Source organism: Mchenga conophoros, linkage group LG10 (genome assembly GCF_057382185.1).
Source record: "Mchenga conophoros isolate Kocher_MC1m ecotype Shallow Benthic linkage group LG10, M_conophoros_male_GT1.1, whole genome shotgun sequence".
In the NCBI taxonomy this organism is placed as follows: domain Eukaryota; kingdom Metazoa; phylum Chordata; class Actinopteri; order Cichliformes; family Cichlidae; genus Mchenga; species Mchenga conophoros.
Window position 1 is genome coordinate 24,664,394 of NC_140535.1, and position 19,567 is coordinate 24,683,960.

Sequence of the window (19,567 nt, forward strand, 5' to 3'; positions counted from 1 at the left end):
AGTTTTCTTTTGGTATTGGCTCAATCTTTTAAATAGAAAAAATAATAATGAATAACACTAGTGTTGTAGCATCGTTTGGCATCACTAGACGCAGTTAAAAATGTGAGAGGGCAGTGACACTCAAGTATTAATGTTAAGATGTTAAGACTTTGTCAGGCTGCAGACGAAGCAATGTGCTGCCTTTGATAACATTATTCTGTCTGCCAGCTACTATCACTCACTGTCTTCAGTTCTTCTCCCTGTGTTCTGTATGGTCTGTCCACCACAAAATAACAAATATCTAACACAGATTGGACTGACAATATAAAATCTCAGACAGATTTAAAAACAGAAAAATCTATTTTTCTAAATCTGCGTTCCTTTCATGTCCCCACAGGCAGCCTTTTACATGCAGGTGATCAATGAGGAGGGAAACAAGAGTCTTATTTTCTCAACGCAATCTCTTCTCCTATGGCCTATCCCTATTCCCTGTTTTTTCATTTTTTTTCCAGGTGTTAATTACTGGCTTATTAGACTGTTGACTGAGAAAGGCAGAAAGAAAGAGAGCGATAAACAGAGGGGGAGGGGAGGATGCATACAAAGTAGGACACAGGAATACGCCAGGTCCAAAATAAAAATCATCTCTTTGTATGAGTGCACAAGGGAGAAGGGCTGGAGGCGGAGGGACTCTATAGAGCCAACACTCGTAAATATGAATACTGTTAGTGTATGGGGCAGGTGTATGGAATGTGTATATGGAGCATGGGGGAGGGGATGGGGGGAGTCTGAACTCGTATTTGACTTCACAAAAGGAGAATTCTGGCTGAGTCAGAGCATTTTCACTCCCACTCCTGCCCATCACACCCATCAACCAGAAGCAAGAGGGAGAACTCACAGTGAGAGGGGGTGGGGTAGGAGAGGATTAGGGAGAGTCGTTAGTACTGCAACAGAGTCACAGCATGGATAATAGATTGTTTCAGTGCTTCTTAACCCTTTAGAAACTATAAACCTCTAAGCCTTCAGTCACACACGCTCTAGACTGGCCAGTGACCACATGTTATCAGGTTCTGGTTTGTGTTGTATTTTTGCAAGTTCAAAGCTGCTCAATGAGGAGTTGGCAAATGTTTGCAGACAAGTAGGTATCTTGCATGCGAACTGTGGGTGACTGCTGCTATCTGGTAGTGACCAAAGCAATCACAATGAGATTATCGGAGCAGCACTCTACACTTCTTTCCAATCAATTTCACCTACAAACCAGCAACTACTTGCCAACCTGTCGAGGAACACACATCTTTCCTAGCAAACTGTTGTCACTTCACTGACTTATGTGACTGTTGCTTTGGAAACCCATTTCACAGCAACTGCCACCATCCTCCAGCAGCCACTTGCTGACTGAGGCCTTAGATAGAACCATCGCCATATATATATATATATATATATATATATATATATATGATGCTGATTTGCTTTTCATCACCAACTTATCCACTAGAAAGTAAAATAAAGTGAAATAATTTCATACAGCATTCTGGATCATATTGTGTGTTATTTGATCAGGGATTCAAAGTCCCAATTTAGTTAGTTTTATTGCCTTTTGTCTCATTCCATGTTTTCTTTAATTAACCCTGGCAGGCAGTGACAGGCATTCTTGTCTCAACTGTACAAGCTTCTATGAAACTTGGTCATTTTTCATCTTTACATTGCCTTGAATTTCTGCAGTTGAACCTATATGTGACATAAGAATAACCTTGCCTGATCTGGAATAGCAAGACATCAATGCAACATCTTCACATCTTTGTCATGTTTCTTTAAAATATATTTAAAAAATAATTTTATCTATATTTAAAAATAAAACCCTGTTGAATGTGATTTACCCCTGACACAGAACTAAAATATTAATAACTTCTAAAAAAAAAAAACCTTTTGGGGGTTCTGTATGTAAGATGACTCAAATGTAATATGGAGAGAAGGGTGGAGAAAAAAGTCCAGATGACGTGGGAAAACAACAAATTTAGCATAAAATATTTTACAGTTCGGATCTGTTTCGGTGAACCTGTATTTTCGAGTTGTCAAGTTGTGGGTGCCTGAGGAATCGATGTTGAATGCCTTTTACAGAGCTACAGGGCTAAAGATGCAAGACTGATTTTCTTTGTCATGCTATTAGCGGAAACCCTTATCACTTTAAAGCAACTGTCTGTATATGAATGTATATATGTGTTCTTGTGCATGTGTGTTTTCATGCATTTTCATTGCTGACTGCTTCCTCTTTCTAAGTCACTTCCTCTCGACCACAATGCCTCCAGATTTGCCCCATCAAAGAATCATCTTCAAACTGAGGAGCTCTGTAAGCTGGAGAAGGCCACTGATGTGTCCCTGGGCTTTCTCCACTCAACCTAAATCACACAGGCGGACGCACACAGACAACAGCACTGCACTGCACGGCATGGCTTTTGGAAGGTCACTCTAAGAATAGCTTCCAATACATAAAAAAAAGGCTCATATCCAGTTGGGAGCACATGCTGAAATGTGCATGCAAGCAAATGGACACAAAAAAACATGCAATAATTCATGGACAAAGGCACGGACCAAAGCACTCATACTGTCAAACACACACAGATATGTTCCACTGGCTGATGCACAAAGGATATATTTGTGCTCAGCTAAAAGGACAGGAAATTAACCACCTCATGTCCGGCCCAGAACGTCTCACATTCACTACTAAGGAAAGTAAAGTTAGCTGCAAAAAGGAAAGACGGCTAATGGCATTGATTTCCTTTATGCTTGGAAGGAAAAACACCTTGCCGATCTAAGAGACTTTATATGCTCATTTCTCTGACTATGGTTATAAATATTATTGTGGTGATATTTCACAGTTAAAGTAAATGCAACACACAGGTGATGTGATTTAGCAGAACTGGAATAAAAATCATTTCTTGATTAAAAGAAAAAAATCTTTACTCATAACGCAACATTTATCTCTGTTCTCTCGCTCTCTTCTCACACACTTGCTTCCCTAATGTATCAACACTGCCACACCCCTCTTGTTTAGCCACTCCCTGCACGCGCACTGCATATAACAATTAATCACGATACGACAATATATCTTTATCTTGTTATGTTTTAAATAAGACACAAGCTTCCAAACTACAGTAAAGCCTCGCATCCCTGTGCACCTGATCTTTGCAAATGTGCGAATCATTGATTCTTTGCAATAATGTTTTACTGCAGACAGATAAATGCTACAACCACCACTCCGTTCCACCCTTCACTGCTCTCTATTTTGTTGTCTTCTCCTTCCCCCATTCAACAACCTTCAGCATCCTTACTTGCTGTTTTTATCTGCGCTTCTGATTATCACTGAACTCCAGCATGGCAGATGGGTGAATGGAGCTTCTGGAACCATGCTTAACCAGGTCACTGAGGGGTTAACTGTAAGGTTAGCTTTGCCCGTAGTGCCTCGGCTGTCTGACATTCAAATCCTCTGCATCTATCTTTTCCCTATCCTGCCCACTGGTCTACTTTTAAGCCTTCATGCTTGTCACAATAAAATATTTTTTCCTTGTATCCCTTCGAGTGTGTGCATGAATGTAAATGCATGTGTCTTTGTGTTTGAACATGCAGGTATAGGCTTGCAGGCGATACAGAGAGCCCTGATGTGACGTGACAAGTTGAGAGACCAAGCCTTTGGACACTGGCTGAGGGACAGAAGAGAAACCAAATAAAAACAGACATAGCCTTTATAAAATGATACAATGCAACTGCAGATGTCATGTGCCCCCAGCCCCTGCACTTACAATATCACTCAATCATTCTTTAATAATGCACTTTTTTATGATCTATTCATATATTTTTTACATATTACTCAGGAAAAAAGCAAATACATTAGTGTGGGAGAACAGTGCTGTGACAAGTTGAGCCTGGGAGAGATTGGATTGTCCCACAAAATGAGAGGCAATCTCTTCCTCTGGCTATTTGCTACAGTCATCATTGTCTGGAATGGGCCAATTCACCTGAATGCCTGTCTGCTTAGCTTACCATTATGTGTCCCTCTGTTTCCTTACCTGACCTGTTTCGACTCAGTTCAACTGATTCAACACAGAGCTTGAAATGAAATTAAAATAAGGTTTTAAAAGAATAACTGTAACTAACTATAACCCACCGGGGAGGGCAAAGACACATAATCTTTTTAGCTGGCGGCGATCCAACTGAAGGGCAGTCATCCTGTTCACTACACTTTAGTCTGCAGTCCACTGCTGCAATTAGAAAATGCAGCAATCGCCAGAGAAACAACGTCATGACATAAAAACGACATAAAAAAGGCAAAATATATCATTTGTAGGATATCTTTCAACCATAAGAAGGATTACACTAGTATAGTTATATTTATATATAATACATAAATGTCACATTCTACATGTATAATTATATATATGTGACATTTTAATGCATTTTTGGATAAAATAAAAAAGAGAAAATTAAAAACGAAATGCTATATAATGAAATTCAAAAGTCAGAATAAAATCACGCATTACTGTGCAAAGGCTTTTAGGCACTTGACATGTACAATCAGGAAGGTGTGCAAGTTTCATGTTGCTGCGTGACAGTGATCCCAAACATACAACCAGAGTCATAAAGGCTCTACCGACCCTACCTTGAAAAGCTGCGCCTCGGTGAACTGAACCTGAATGAACTCGTGCTGTTTTAAAGTCAATGGGTGGCTACATCATATTTATTCAAGACATTACTTTAGAGAGACTTCACTTTTAGTGTCTAGCGAAAAAGTAATGCACTGCATTGAACATCAAACGACTTCTCTATTGAATTTACTGCAGTGGAATTAAAAAGCAGACTCTCTACTTTCTAAAATCTACTTTCAAAGATGTGGATTTAGAACTGCAACGATCAAGGGAATGATGCAGAAACAACTAGATCACCAGCTTTGGAGATTTCTAGAATCATTGTTATTATTATTATTATTTTCAAACCTAAGCAGAAAGCTTAATAGGGCTGAATATGATGCGGCATATAAAGTATTAGTCCCGCGCTATGCATTGCGTGACAGTTGAGATGAGTGGGTAATTATAATGCCCTAACTGACTGCTTTTTGAGACAGATGTTGTGTTCACGAATCTTGAAGCAGGTCAGATACCCAAACTGACTGCAAAATGAGACAAGAGGTCTCTCAGCCACAGTCAAGGTTCTCTGCTCTGACAAGAGAGCAGATGGCGGTTTGTGGAAATAACAACCCAGATCAAAAGGAGAGAGAGGCAGAGGACTCTGAAAATTCTCCACTACAGCTCATCCTCTTACATAGATTGCCTTTTCATGTTGTCACTTTAAACATTCATTCATTAAAAACGAAAAAAAATAAATAAATCCAAAGACTTCTCTTTCTTTTTTTTTAAATTATCTTACACAAATACAGTTTAAGCATTTGGCATTGTGATGCACATCCTCTTACACCAGAATACTCTTTATGCTGCTTTGTGTGTCAGAGAGTGTGCATGCACATAACACTTGGTGACATTCTGCTAAACTGTGGCAAATTATACAATGGCTGGGTGAATTCAGTAACTCCTGTGGGTACTTTGTATATGAGTGCATGCAAGTATGTATATGTCACAGAACAAGCTGAAAATAAAGATTTACAACAGCAGTGTGCATGCCGTTAGATAATTAAATGATTCTTATTTTATGAAAGTAATTTTATTTTGTTCAAAAGGAATGTGGCAAAAGGAAAGACAAAAAAAACATTTAAAAGATCTGATGCTTCACGGTGTTTTGTCACAGTTTCTATTTGTCACATTTAGAAAATAATGGATTACCTAACAGCAGTAACAGCTTTTTACTCCCCCAGCAAGCACTTCAAAAACAATACACAATATATAACCTCCAAATTAACTGTTTGTCAGAGGAGAGCATTCCACCTCCACCATCTGGCATTATAAACTGTTCTAATGTTAGCTCTATAACTTTTAAAATGAACACTATAAACTGCACCTACCCTACAAAAAGAAAGAAAAAATAAATAAAAACAGAACAACAAAAGGTAGAGAACAATAAACCACATTTTAAGGGCATTTAAAACCAGCCATACTAGGTGTTTCACTTTACAACTTTTCTTTTTTTACTGCTGGACTCTAAAAACTGTAAAGCTGTACGCCTACTGAGTATACCAAACTAGATGTCCTATCTGCAAGCGATGATAAAGACAAGCAGACTTCAATTAAATGAATATAACAGGAGTTAAAGCTAAAAACTACTTGTACATCCATGTTTTTAAATAACTCTTTCAGAAACATATATTTAAAAGTTGACAGTTGGGGCAAATAGACGCTGCAATTGCTGCCCTTCCTTCCAAGCAATTTAACATTAGAGATTACAAGAGAATGTTTTAATTGCATTTACAAAACAGACATTTACTGTAACTTTCAGTCCCTCTGGATAAAGCAGCTAATCTAATGAGAAGGAACTTTTCTCTGGTCTAAAGTTAATCTCTGTGGCAGGCATTAATGCATTCACAAGGATCGCATTTCCCTGCCAACCATTAAATACATCAGTCTCTCACTGGCATCTTATGAATATAAATATAGCCATAGATATTTCCAATCTTATATCTAAAATATGCAAGCAGGATGAAAATGTTGAATGGTGAAAAATGCTGAGAACTGACAGAAAACTTGAGTGAGCGATATTCCCTGAGATGAATGAGATGCCATCTTTGAATACTGTTATCCAGTTCGTGTAAAACTGAAAAGTGCCATCCCACTCTGCAGCAAAAAAATTCTATTGAACGTCTGTCTATCGATCTTGAAGGGGAAGCGAGCCATAGGTAGCCCTTATGGAGTTTACTTGAAGCAGTGGGCTCTAAAAATGAATAAAATCCACGATGGATCATCCCTCTGTCTCTCTAAATGTTCACGCTGTACCCGACAGCAACAGCTACCAACACATGTGCTGTAACTAGTTAAAGATCAGTCAAGGACAAAGAGTGGTGGTTCTGTGGGAATGATTAACTTTCTATGGTAATACGATGTATAGATGTGTCCGCCAAATAAAAACACTGATGCATTCAAAGGTTTTTATGTATGAAATTCTACTGCACGTCACATGAGAGATTACCTATGCTGGGTAAAGACTGATCATGATTTATGATGGGTGCTTGACTTGCAGTCCTCACATGCTAGAGAAACCCTGACTGTCCTAACTGAATAAAAGAGAGTTTTAATTAGAATTTTTCAGCAGCTTATTTTCTTACCAGACACAGTCCTGACAATCTCAGAGGTGTTCCTCAGGCCCACAAAGGAGAACTGGTAGAGCCTCCAGGAGCGAATGTCCCCAACCTCCACTGAGCTCCTTTTCCACTTGTACACAATCTCCTCCCTGGGGTAGCCATCTGAAAAAGGGAGGACATGGAGATTACTTCAAACTCATTAAAGGCAGGAGAGAAGCTCAAGACTCGACTGCATAGCTATGCTGTCTTTTATTTTAGAGTAATCCGTGTCCACCAAGTCGGCAAGCTTGCAAATAAAATGTTTCATGAAAGAAACATTATATAACAGACTCCAGCACAACATGTTGACAAAATATCCAGTCCATCTGTGGGGCGAAAACGTCTTTGTCACTAACATCACTTAAAAGCAAAGATTACAACACAGCTCTGTAGCTGGCGATAAGTTGGATTTCTATAATTTTATTACTTCCAGCACATCCTCTTTTATACAAATCATAACAACAATCTTAATAGAGTACAGCTGAGTCACTTAGACAAACAGATGCATTTTCATAATTAAATCATGTATGTGAGTATCGAATTTGTGTTCTTACCATCTCACAGTAAGAGTCTGTCCCTCAGTATGGGTGTTAAAGTTGGGTGTTCTTTCAGCTCTATTTAAATTTCAGTCTAGTACAGTCTTCAGTCTAGTGATGAGCTGTGTGTAGCAGATGAGGGAGTAGTCTGAATAATGCACATGAACTGCTTTCAGAGCAAACTTGCGATGATTTTATCACTAAAGTGCTCTCAGACATCCAGTAATGTCTGACCTTAGAGGAGCAGGGGGATGAAAGGTGCTGCCCATTTCCCACATTACAGCCACAGAGGCTGGCAGACTTCATCTTTACTGGTAATGCATTCAGGACACATTATTGATTCAGACTTCTTTTGATAAGCTGGAACAATAATGCTCCTATGAATTCACTTTGGGCCTAGTTGTGCTGTCATAAAAGCCGCTGTAATCCAAATACTAAAATGCAATATACAGCAAACTGAAACAATATACTCTGCTCTGTGTGTCTGAAAAGTCCTGAAGCAAAAAAGTTTGGCCTGATCTCGGCTGACTACAGTCAAAATCGCCGCAAAAGAGGTTGCGCTGGAAAATCGACCATGCTTTGTTGCTTTGTGGCACATAAAATGTTCATAAAATGTGAATGCAAAGTGCGGCACACTAATCCATCTGCTGCTTCTGAGATTGAGCTCATACTGTACATCAAAGTTCTGAAAAACATCCATAGCTTTCATCAAATTTAAATGAAGGCTTGTGTTCCGTTTTTAGGTCTGCTTTCTTGTGAAGTGGAGCTATTTAGGAATCATTTTCTCTGGAGAGTATCCCCTGGTGTGTCTCTCCATATATCCACTGTGACTTCAGCAGATAACTTACCCCTGTCCAGTCCTAACATGGAATGACTAACTCGTTTGGACTTGTGCTACTTTTTAAAATGTCTTTTAGAACAATACTGACAGGTTTCAGGAAAATAAATGAATAGTGCCTTTGGCTTGAATAAATAAATGCCTGAATGGTTTTTTGAATCTTGTTGTTCATTTATTCCACATTATAACACATTCATAAGGTTTCACTTGCTTTCAATTGAAAGGCTGTTGTTGCTTTTTACCAATCTTAGACCTAACCAGTTACATTAAAGCATACTTTACATATTCTACATCCATAATTCCTTTCCTATTTACATAAATACACACATGACTCATGTGCCTTCTTTTAGGTAACTGGAGTGCTCCCAATGAAAATCTTAAATGGTTCCAGCGTTAATTCCTTGATTTGGTCTGTTGGATAATCACTGCTTAAATTTAGTCTTTGCTCACATGTGACGTGTTTAGGGCCTTGCTGCGTTTGTGTGTGTTTGTTTGAGAAGACGAAGACAGGGAGGGGTAAATCAGTAGGGTTTCAGCATATGGTCAGACTTACAGCTTGAAAACTCCAGGGGGCACGAGTGTTCATCCATAGGGAAGTTGTTCAGTTTAAGCTGGCACTCGGCATCGATGGTCAACCTGCAGAGAGATGAAATTTAGCTCCATGAACACAAAAATGCAATATGTTGTACAATACTCTATATAAAACCAAATTTTTCAGTCTAATCACCAGGTCACCAGGGATGGGTTTTGTTTTATGTCATATTGTTCATTTCAGACGAAGTCTGGTACATTTTGGCATTATTGGTTTTATTTTGTTATGTGAAAATTCTACAAAAAGGGTAGCTCACACCAACCGCTAATCCTTATCATAAACGACACAAGAAATTATTAATTACAATTTCAAAATTTTTTATTTTTTTACAGCTACAGTTCTTTTTCACACCTGAGGAAGTTTGAAGGAGAAGTCATTAAACTTCCTCTTAATGAGAGAATAACCTTAAATGACTTTACCCATCCACGCACTCTCTATTGTCTTGTATCATTGTGCACCGAATCACAGCGGCCATCCTAATTAACAACCAGTGGTTAAGTTCTGAGTCCCCTAAATTAATGAAGTGGAGAGGCAGTGTTCTGCATAGGGAAACATCCATCACAGCTCGATTGAGTCCGGAAGACTTCACTTACTCTCTTATTATCACTACTGATGTATCGTGGTGTCAGTGCAAATATTTATTTTTGATCTATCAACCTATTTTACATATAGCATGCGTTAGTTTCATGGTTTTACAGTCAGAAACATTGTGAGTTATATGGTTTGAGACAAATTAAAGCAATTAAACTATTGAACGCTGATGTAAAATTAAAAGGCTTTTTTTAAGCTGCATGCCAAAGCAGGTGTTCCTCCATCTCAAAAGGCAATTTTCTGAATCATTCAACACAATGGATTTTTCTGTACATTAATTAATGTTAACCATAACAAGCAGGAAGCTAAAATTGGCGTGTTCAGGATAATCAGTGTAAAGATTACTTATGTAGAATGTCCTTACATGCAGGTTAAGGCCTCTGTGCATATTAGGAAGCTTAAAGGCAACATATGAAAATGAGAAATGAAAATAACAAAATACTAAGAGAACAAAATCCAAAATGCCAAAGACTCAGAATAATGAAACACTAAGTACAAATGATAAATAAATTATGAAATAATAGAAATAATTCAGTGTGATAAAATTAAGCTGGTGTCAAAGATTCCAAAATTCACTTTAATAAATCTGTCAGTTGTAGATGAATGAGAAACATGCAAATCAGAAGCTCCAGCATCACTGACGTTTTACCTCAGCGTGTAAAGTATTCTGCCGTCATTCCATATCCTGAGCATGCGATTGGGTGTGGTGATCCAGTGGGCATCGGCCTTCTTTGAGTTGCGAAAGAAAGTATCTGGGATCCATATTTTTCCAACCATGTTGCTGTTGAGACGTAGAACCTTCATTGTGCTGTTGAATTTTAATCTTCTGTCGTACCAGGTCTGAGCAAAAAAGATGTCGATGGTGTATTCCTAACGACACAAAACGCAGTTTCACTCAAACTGTCGTGTTCAGTTTTACTTCAGAAAAACTGAACATGCTTCACATTACACAACAGATAAAGGTCTGATAAAAGATTTCATCTAGCGCTGTCAACAACATGCAGCTTCAAACTGTGAGATGCTATAACACCAAATTAAAAATGTGGGCTCAAAGAGAACTTTTTTCTGTCTCGAGGGAACTTTTCTATGCCAGAGGAAACTTAACGCTGAAATGCATTTGCATACAATTTTCTTAAAGGAGATGGTGTCTTTTCAGGCCGGGAAGTGCTTTTGTCGCAGCTAAAGAGCACTGTTGAAAAAAGACCAGCTTGACGCCCTCAACCTGAAAATTAAATGTTCAACGGGGCAATTAATAACCCCCATTGTTCGACTGAAGTATTACCCGACCTTATAACCTGCTGCCTCGGCAGCACTTTGTCCTGGGCATTGACAAAACCTTCTGTGTCCTGTTCAGTGCGGTGACACTATGCCAGCTGTGTTGGAACATACGCACTATATGGAGGAAAGCATAGGCAATACACCTCTGGGAGAAGAAGAAGAGCAATAGGTGAAACGTGACAGGTGTAGCGTTAGGTGAAACATTAAATAGAGAGAAAGAGAGAGCTATCATTCTGTGTTATTTATTTTGTTATTTGGATAGGCTCAGCGCTGAGGTTCAAAGTGAAGTACAGCAGGAGAGAAAAAAATCTGGGGATTTGTGTGTAAGAGGCCATAGAGGCATTAACTTTCTGACAAAGCTTATCCCAACAATAAAGTCTAAATCCTTGCCAAAGAGTTCCAAATGAGATTTGAAAAACATTTTCACAAGGCAGAATTCCCATCCTTTCAGCAGCCCTTTTTATCACAAGGGACAGACAGACAGTACAAATACAATGATAAGAGAAAGGCTGAATGACTTAGGATCTTCGAGGATCTTCATCTGCGCCCCACTGAGCATGATAAACATAAATAGTCTGGGATCTTTCAAGGCTTGGGAACTTTTTATTCTTCTTAGTATTCAAACAGCTCTAAAAGCAGCTCAGAAATGTTCAGGTGCAGCGGCTACAAAGCAGCAATGTATCATTCATTCTTTTTATTTTTCAGACCTTGACCTCTTTCCATCTGTTATACTGTCCCTTATAACTTGTTACTTAGCCATCTTAGATTCCTACTGCATAAATAAGAAATCAAAACTGTATTCATGCCAAGATTCACACCCCCGTACAATCAGAGTACTCTGTGCTCCTCAGAAAAACTACCAACCTAACAACATTTGTCATGTTATAGTGTGAAATGACTGGCCCAAGCACATGTATTACATATGAATGCGAGGCAATCAGTCAACCTTTCATGTCAAAATGCCCTCTTCATAGAAGCACAGCCAGGCATGGTCGCAGACTTCCTAATGTGAGTATAAGCACACATTTTCTAACTGATACCATCATTGCATCTCTTCTTCCATCACTTTAGCCAGAGCGGAGTGGGTGTTTTAGCTACTTACCAAAATGGAATGGCATCACAGTGTAGAACAGATTGCTCATGTCATGAAATGATAACAAGGAGGATCAATCTCCTCCTTCTAGACCACGCTTCCCTACTTTGTTGTTACTTCTGCATTAAGGGGTCACCAATATGAATCAGTGAACATTCAGCATTTCAAACATTTTTTTTTCCACTCTAACTTCCTTCTAAGAATCCAGCAAAGGGATTTTTGGAAGTTGAGAAGCTCTCCCACACATGTTGGCTGACAGAAATGTGAAATTGTGTAAGAGTAATGCGTCTCATGTTGGACGGACTTGTCTTGGCAAGTAACAAAGTACTTAAAAAAAAACACAATTCTATTCGTTTTATTCTGTATTATCATTAAATTCACATAAGATCATAAGAAAAATATCATTATAACACAAACACACACACACACACAGTAAACAGTATCAAACTTTAAGGAAAAGCAATATAGCAACCCAGTATTATGACAAAATGTGTAATAGACACACACTGGTCCACCGTGCATTGCACAAGTCGCATTACTGCATGCAGAAACTGCATTACCATCATGGGGAAATAATACATTTAAAGCCACAAAATCTGTAGTGAGTAAAAACATATGAAGTACATTCCAGGGTCCTTTAATCACCAGAATCGATTAAGCTAGGATAATGTCTGTTTAAACACTTTCCTGTGATTATTTTCATGTTGGCTTGAAATAAATTATCTTCTTCAGCTGCAACTTCTGCATGCATGTACATTTCACGTTTTGGAGAGGCAAAGTGTGAAATGGACACGGTGGGCCGACATGTCTATTACACGCTTTATTGTGATATCGGATTAAATAAAGGGCCACTGAAGATTAGTGTGAAGTCAATATCTCACCGAATGTGAAATATAGCCACAATCTTCCCCGCTGTTATAGGATTTATGACACTGAATAATGAACAGATTTTTTTTTTTTGAGAAAACATTATGATGTCCCAGTGTTTTAGAACTTTTGTATATAGCATAACAAACAAACAAACAAAAATACTGAACTGCATTAGAAACATTCATGAACTACTGCTATTGGTTAACAGAAATACATTTAGCAAAGCTACGGTATCATGGTTTTAGCAGCAATTCGTGATTCACAATCATAACAGATATGATAGAAATTTTTTAAAAAAAAGCCCTTGCCTTTAAACCAGACCCAAAGAAAATAACAAATTAAGTATATTTACTTGAACAAAACACAAAAAGCTTTGACAGTTGACTCAGATGCAATTCTTGGCATGTACAAATCCAGAATATGTCAGGATTTGCCAGTGCACACAGTCATATTCAAATATACTGCCGTGAGATCTGGCATGCATGCTGAGCAACACAAAATTGTTACCTGTTATAATGTTTTGTCTTATTTAGACATATGAGGTGTTCAACTGCAATATGTTAACTCTTTTGTATTTGCTTGATTAAATTTAAAATAAAAATCTTTTATAACTCAATATTTCTTTATTTATTAATTTCTTACTATTAGAGATAAATAAAATGTACTTAATTTAATCATAATGCTAGACTACAATGACACTAAAGACTTACGCATACTAAAGCACTCTCTACCAGCTTCACAATAATTAACAATAAAAATGTATTCACTTACCATATTGATGGCATTCACTGGTCCAATGCTGTTGACAAACATGTCTGTGTGGATCACTGTTGGCTTGACTGCAATGAAGAACAGGAAAAAACATTTAAGAGGGTAAAAATTATCTTTCATATGGTAGCACAAAATTTTCCAGAAGGGTTAGATTGTTTTATATGTCACCATCAAAGGGAAAAAGAAGGCGACGATTCCCTTTGCTGTGAAAGTGTGAATAGAAAGTGTTTGGAAAATATCAGTGTTCAGTTAGATGGCAGTGAGAGGAGAAACATGAACATGTTGTTTAATTCACACCTGGAAAACAGGTCATCTACACAGTCAGCACCAAGTTTGTTGAAAATTGAATATTTTGATGTGGATCTTTGTCAGGCTTTGAATTTGCAACATCTTCTTCAAACCAATGGGAAAAAACAAACACCATGAGTACTCAATAATACATTATTTAAGGTAGATGATTCTATCCATCACAGAAGCTATGCAACATGCATCCAACCTTACATCAAAGTCTATGGGAAGAACTCAAAGAACCTATAAAACCTGAAGGTTTTGCAGGTTCCTTAGCTGACAACAAGGAGTTGAACCTAGAATATTTCAGTGTTATAAATGTTCAGACCTCCTTTCTTTAGACTAAGAATACATGGGCAACTTCCACATCAAACTGGTTTCTGAGAACCACACAATCATTCTCTATGTATTCACTGTTGATATCATTTTTCACAAAACAAATATTTTACATAATTTTACAATGAATGTTCAAAGTCTGATTTTTAATTAAGCATAATGCATTTCAAAGAAAACCTTTGCATGCACATGTTTTGCATGTATCTATCTTCTTTTGCACCTGCAGTTATACCACTTGTCCACCTTTTTATGTTTTACCATTGTGGCCTAATTGCCTTTCCTGGGTTAGCAAGTTAGGCAGCCAGGGACCAGACAAGAACGCTGGTGTCAAATGGACATTCATTCTCTGCTAGAGCCTCTGAGGTAGCCTGAATCAACTTGTACATGTTGCTATCTAATCTTCATGGATGACTGGCTGCTATGTCTTAGAGGACAGTCAGGTTAAAACTCAACCACCCTCAAGGTTTGATGTAGGAGCTTTAGTGAGTGTGAGAGAGAGACTGAGGAAGTGAGTGCAGGTTTGCATCCATTTCCCATGTCCCTCAAAGGCAAACATAAATGTGTGTTGCACTCCCACCCTACTGACATTGTTTGCACGCGAATGAACACAAACACATGCATGCAAAACAATGAGACACATATGCAATGGTCTCAAATATTGTTACCTGTAAATAAGTGGGGCGGGATATATCAATGAAATCATAAGGGACATATATAATCATAAATTTAAAAAAAACATCAAATTTTGGGACTAACAAAAAATATATTAGGACTGGGCAATATATCGAGTTTTTAAATATATCGATATATTTTTATACGAGATATGAGATGTGACAATATTGTTCATATCGATATAGTCTATGTCAGGTTATAATTATACTTGTGGAGCCGCGAGTTTGCCTCTCCTTCGTCCACTTTTGTAACTCCCCCTCCCCCATCGCTTCACCTGCAGGCAACAACAAGATCAGCTAATGAGCTAACAGCGCTCACGCGTTGACGCCATTCAGCCCCATGCACGAGGCTGCACGGCCTAAAATCCTTTCATTTTCCCAAAACTCGACAGTGCTCCTTATGTAGGAGTTCTGGTTGTGCTTACTGACTGCGAACCGCTTTTATGTGGTACAAGGCGCTCAGCAATCTGTCAAAAAATGTTTTAGTACGACTTTGGTAAGCTACGAAGCCGCACCGCTTGATGGATTGTTGGAGCATTACAGCTGCCGTAGTCAGGAGCCTCGTGGAGTACTACGTACTGTATTTCAACGTAATATTACCGTATTGTGTGTGTTTAAGGACCACAAATGGCACCTGTTCAGAGACGTGGTTACAAAGAGGATTTCAAACTCCAGGCTGTCAGTCACGCATTAGAAGTTGGGAACAGAGCAGCTGCAAAATCTGTCTTTGTTACTATGCTCAGCATCTTTTAATTTAGATTTTGATGTGAAAAGATCTGGGACACAGTGTGACTAAGAACTCTCTTTTTGTTTTTACTTTATGGCTTTAAAAAAACATCGTTTGTGTGTTTTGTTTTGTTTTTCTCTTCTTTTTGTTTACTTATGTGAAGAAAAAGAACTTTAAGCAGATGGCGGTCATCCAGACTACTGTATATATGAGTCTAAGAACAAAGGATGCCATCAAATACTGTACATCTCATTTTATTTTTTGCATAACTTCAATAAACATCGAGATATATATCATATATCGCCATCCAGCTAAAGAATATTGAGATATGAATTTTGGGTGATATCGCCCAGTCCTAAAATATATCATTGATATGAAAAGAAATGTTTTATTGTCTTCCTAAAATTCAAAACTTCCTCCTAGTAACAATATAAAACAAGCCAATCCATCCACTACTCAGTTAGCTAACAAACTATTAATGGACATCACGAGCCATTTTAAAGCTTAAGCCTAACATCATCTAACTAAGTGTACAACAACTCTAAGTCCTTGCTTCTGTTCTCCATATTAGTGGATCTTTAAAAAACCCTGATCACCTCTAAGAGTCTTACAACATTTTTTCTGTCTCACAGTCCAATTGCTTCAATTCTTTATATACAATACACTCTAGTTCCATTAAAATTAAATCAGCATCACGATGGACTTCCGGTGGAAGCTATGGCACAATCAGCAATTAATCTAAATCCACAACTTTGAGAGCTCTGAGAAGTGGAGTAGAAACGTCACTTTGCCTTGGTATGACTGGTTGGTTGTTGGCTCAGATGACAGTACAGCCAGTTAATTATATCCCCTGTGTAGATGTGTAACTTGGTGGCAGCTGGAAGACTAGCGCTGAGAGAGCAAGATCACAGAACATTTGAAGATGATGGCTAAGACTGTGGCAGTCAGCCGCCCAGCTAAGCAGCGGCTCTCTTGGTTGCAGCTTCACCTCAAAGCACATCTAAGCTGCTCTTCAATTTATAGCACAGACCCACTTTCAAAGTATCAAGAATAATGACCATCCCTCATAAAACCTGTCACTTTATAGGTGGTATTAAATATACTGTAAAATACGTATAATAATGTACATCGTATACAGGGAAACATGAATACAGACTAATGTAAAGGATTTGTTGCTGATGCTACATCAACATTACTCTGCTACATTCATGCGCAGAATAAATTTATCATTTAGGTCAATTCATTAGTCATGCTTAATAAAGTTATGATTGAAATTAGGTCAAAATCTTTCTGGTGCTGTATTCCATCTGTCACAATGGACTATGGCCTTTTGTTGCAACAAAATTGCTTAACGATGGTATAAGCTTTCACAAAGCAGAGAAGTAAGTAGTAAAGGATTTTTATAAACTATCCTTGTCATTTTTTGCCTGAATACAGCACTGGACAGTGCCAAATGTGTATGAATATTATAGTGGGTGAGCAAGCAAATTTTTATAGTACCATGTAGACTGGTGCAGCTTTATTATTTGACACTATGTCACTTAAACACTATTTCTGACTTTAACTGAGTTTCCCAGGAAACCACTGACACATTAATCAAGTATTCAAAGGTACTGAGTATCTCCCTTATCTGGTCTTGCAGATGGACGTGATAGGCTTCTGCAGACAAGGAGTCCTGCTCAGCTGTCTGTCAGACTCCAGAGAGTAAGATAGCTGTCTACAGACTTGCAGGATGGTGACAGTTTCCCTGACCGTACTGCATGCATGTGCATTTTTTACGAGAAGTAAGGGTCTCGGAAAAAAAAGACAGCTGGTATAAAGCTTCAACAGTGTTTTTTCACAATTTCTAAAGACTACTGAAATTTTAAGACTATGGCGAGGAAGTTTTACTTTCATTATCTATTTATTATGTTTGAAATGGCTGTGCTTTTTATGAGTGAACCAGAAAATGAATGCTTTGTTTTACTGAAAATTGACTTAATAATTATAACTACATCTAAATCTATTTTTTTTATTATGAATTATGTATTCAATGATTCATAAGGCTAATTCTGTTGTTAAACAGAGGTTATAAGTGTGTTTGTCTGGTTTGTGTTTAGTACACTGCCAGCTGCTTCATTTAAAGGTCTTTGTTTCTGGATTGTTAATGAAACTTTGTGCAACCACTCTTACAAATCTAGACCTGGTTCAGTAGGTTATACATTTCGGTCTACAGTAACATCAGTGTAACACAAGTCACTTTTATTATAACTCTTAACCCAAAACCTAAGCCTAAGTACTGTTGACTCGTTGAATAGCTCTAATTACAAATTTTGCCAGATATCTTTATGATTCTGTGACTAAACATATTATCTGTGAAAAATCAGCGCCCACCTCCGATGTCAGGTCTGAGTTTGTTGTCATATCCATCTAGTAGGCTGTTTAGGATGTGTGTGACATCACTCTCATACACTTTGGGAGTCAGCACCCACGTCTTGTTAGACACCTCATCATCGTCATCACTCTGGACGGAGCTGCAAGGGAGAGAGTAAAAAAATGCATATAATCAGCAAATTCTTTTGAAGGGATACAAAGTAGATTCTTTCCCAGTGGTTTCCCATGTGGGTTTTTTTTTAAAGCAGAAATCTTTAGGTGAGAAAGACAGAAAGAGAAAGGTATTTTAAAGATTAAAGGATTGATTTAATATTTTTTTTTCGTTCCTGGTATTTTTTGTGTAACAAAGTACTTGCATAGTTAAATAAAAGAACAAATACAAGGCGTGTCCTCCGTGTAGGCAAATGCCTCATTTCTTAAACTTTCATGACATTCAGTTTCATTTGTTCTCACTGTAAAATCTGTTAGCTCACTTACTATTTGGAAAAACATATTTCTATAGACATATATTTTCAATACCCTTATGAGATATTTTGAATATATTTGATATTTTAAGGCAGTTTTTGATGAGCAGCCTGCCGGTATTTACAGTTCAATCATTTGATGCATTTAGATCAGATAACTCGGAGTACAAACAGACTGCTTGCTTTCTGATATCTGATGTGAAAAGAATTGAATTTGTATGAACGCATTCATAAATGCAGATCTGCTTTTGCCATAATTTTGCTGTTCTCAGTCTTGTTGGAAAAAAAATATTAATTGTGACCTCAAGATGAAGCGAGGGTCATACAGATATGTGCAGCTAAGATAATATATAAAAGTATATGACAGCTACAATCCCGTGTGGCACTGGCTTTAATCATTTATTTAGTCTTCCTGGAAGCCTTGTTCACACTCTGTCCCTATCAAGACATGATGTTCATGTTTAAAATATTGCAGTTTGATAGTTAGCAACCTTGTTAGTATTAGTAATACCAACGATAATACCATCTGCAAAATATTTTCTTTTTAAATGTAAGTACGTGTAAGATTTGTGTGTGCTTTTGCTGTATTTTTTTCCAGTAACAGCTAAAACTCTCCTTTAATTTTCAGGTCAGTGATTCTATAGAAACAATAAATAAATTCAAACAAGGGAATCTGTCAGAAAAGCTGGTTTTAAGGAGCCCAAATATATGTGAGGACAGGACATTTTTCCAGAGTTTACTTTCTCACCTCAGACTTATCACATATATCACATATACCACCACACTTGAGCTGTAAATGCTTTCCCTTCTATCCAACACCAAAGTATGATCCTGGTAAATTATATTACTAAAACAAAAGCAGTCTTAATGTAATATAAAAGGGACAA

The 19,567-nt window shown here is 37.7% G+C and overlaps 1 protein-coding gene across 2 annotated transcripts in view; it reads right to left on the bottom strand.

Annotated features, from left to right (window-relative positions):
• Nucleotides 1-19,567, bottom strand: part of gabrg2 (gamma-aminobutyric acid type A receptor subunit gamma2) — a 43,712-nt gene that overhangs the window by 17,279 nt on the left and 6,866 nt on the right. For both annotated transcript variants that reach the window (XM_085289530.1, XM_085289529.1), the window contains exons 2-6: nt 18,217-18,356; nt 13,822-13,889; nt 10,459-10,679; nt 9,180-9,262; nt 7,238-7,375 (exon numbers count right to left, since the gene is read on the bottom strand). In XM_085289530.1, coding sequence (XP_085145656.1) covers nt 7,238-7,375; nt 9,180-9,262; nt 10,459-10,679; nt 13,822-13,889; nt 18,217-18,356 — 650 coding nt within the window. The remainder of the gene's footprint in view (nt 1-7,237; nt 7,376-9,179; nt 9,263-10,458; nt 10,680-13,821; nt 13,890-18,216; nt 18,357-19,567) is intronic.